General features: G+C 42.4%; 1 protein-coding gene across 1 annotated transcript; it reads left to right on the forward strand.

Moving 5' to 3' along the window:
* The first annotated feature begins 252 nt into the window (after positions 1-252).
* On the forward strand, positions 253-1,011 carry LOC150075613 (uncharacterized). Its single transcript, XM_090388587.1, has one exon. The coding sequence runs from the start codon at positions 253-255 to the stop codon at positions 1,009-1,011; it is 759 nt and encodes a 252-aa protein (XP_090244713.1).
* The last annotated feature ends 698 nt before the right edge of the window (positions 1,012-1,709 follow it).

Raw genomic sequence — 1,709 nt, forward strand, 5'->3', positions numbered from 1 at the left:
TTTTCAATTCTGCTTTTAATTTCGGCCATTGATCAAATTACTTTTTTGTTCATCTAGGTCGAGTCTTAATTTTACTGTCGCCGTGTCTTTCTTTGTCGTAGGTTTTTATTTTCTCAGTTCAACCCCATGGAAAGTGTCAGTGCGCGAATGTTGTGTCGATTGGAGCAGAAAGGATGCAAGTGCGTGATAGATTGGTGCCAGGAAAAAAATTTGATTGCAAGGGAGTATAAATGTTTTTTGTGCGAAAGTAAAATGAGCTTGGCCGAGCGCAAGGATCGTTCAGATGGTTATGAGTGGGTCTGCAGAACGAAAGGGGCCAATGCTCATTATATTAAAAGATCAGTACGAAAGGGGTCGTGGTTTTCCGAGGGCAAGCTTAGTATAATCGATGTGCTCCTTCTAACTTATTATTGGGTTATGAAGGCGCCCGTCGATCTTATCGTCAAAGAGCTTGCTGTCGGAACTGCGACCGTGAGTGATTGGAGAAGTTATTGTCGAGAGGTATGGGTGCAAGTGTGTGAGAATGAAAATGGTATGATTGGCGGTGTAAATGTTATTGTTGAAATTGATGAAAGCAAATTTGGAAAGCGCAAATATAATCGTGGGAAATGGGTGTTTGGGGGGGTTGAACGAGGAACGGGAAAGTGTTTTTTCCGGGTCGTTGAAAATAGGAGCAAAGAAGTTCTCCTTAAGACTTCCATTTTACCCGGCACAACCATAGTGTCGGACTGTTGGAAGTCTTACGACTGCCTAGGAGACGAAGGTTTTAAGCATTTAGCTGTAAACCACTCACTTCATTTCAGCGATCCAGAAACTGGCGCAAACACAAACAGCATCGAGGGGACTTGGAGTGCTTTAAAAAGGCAACTGTCATTAAGCAAAGTCAATGACCAGTTAGACTCCTACCTCGCAGAGTATATGTGGCGAAGGAAGCATCGGGACAGTAACGATCTCACACTGGAATTTTTGAAAGCTGTTTCTGTGTTATACAAGCCCCCCACTCAAGATTGAATGAAGCATTTACACCGATCAGGTGAGTGGTTTTCTTTGTCTTTTTAGCTTTTCTGATGACGAGCATCCCAAATTTTCATTGTTAATGCTGGTGAAATCGGATAGTAAACAAATTTTTTCAAAAAAATCATCGTTCACGTGCATCTGCAATTCTCCTTGTTAATTAATGCTCGCGAAATAGTCTTTTTTGCAATTCCCGGGCGAATTTTACGTTGTGCTGTATTACCTGTGGCCGAGAAAAATTGTTAGTTTTTGAAATTGTTCAGTTTATTTGCCTTTCCTTTCAGCGAAATTTCGGTTTACATTACCTTTTCCCCTTTCCTTTTTCATCTTCTTTTTAGCTCAATCACACTTATTCAAATGTCACGTGACATTTCGCGAACTCGTAGAAACGTGTATTTTTGTATTTGGATTTTTCTGATTTTCGCATTTATCCTTTGTTTTCAGCCTCCAGATTCGTTCTTTTGCCGCGTGCCATCTGCGTGTCACTTCGCCTTCGCCGGGCGAGGAGAGGAGGGGGAACGCAGTGAGTGGGTCGAGTCAAAACCCGTCAATCACTGCTTTTCCCGTACTTCTCGTCGCCGCCATTTTTGGTGGCCGTACCCGATATTGAATCTTTACCGAAAATAAATTTGATTGCGTGTGAGTACAAATGTTTTCGGTGTGAAAGGAAAATGAGATTGGCCGAGCGGAAGGGG

This window comes from Mastigoproctus giganteus, chromosome 14 (genome assembly GCF_048544385.1).
Source record: "Mastigoproctus giganteus isolate SK-2022 chromosome 14, ASM4854438v1, whole genome shotgun sequence".
In the NCBI taxonomy this organism is placed as follows: Eukaryota; Metazoa; Arthropoda; class Arachnida; order Uropygi; family Thelyphonidae; genus Mastigoproctus; species Mastigoproctus giganteus.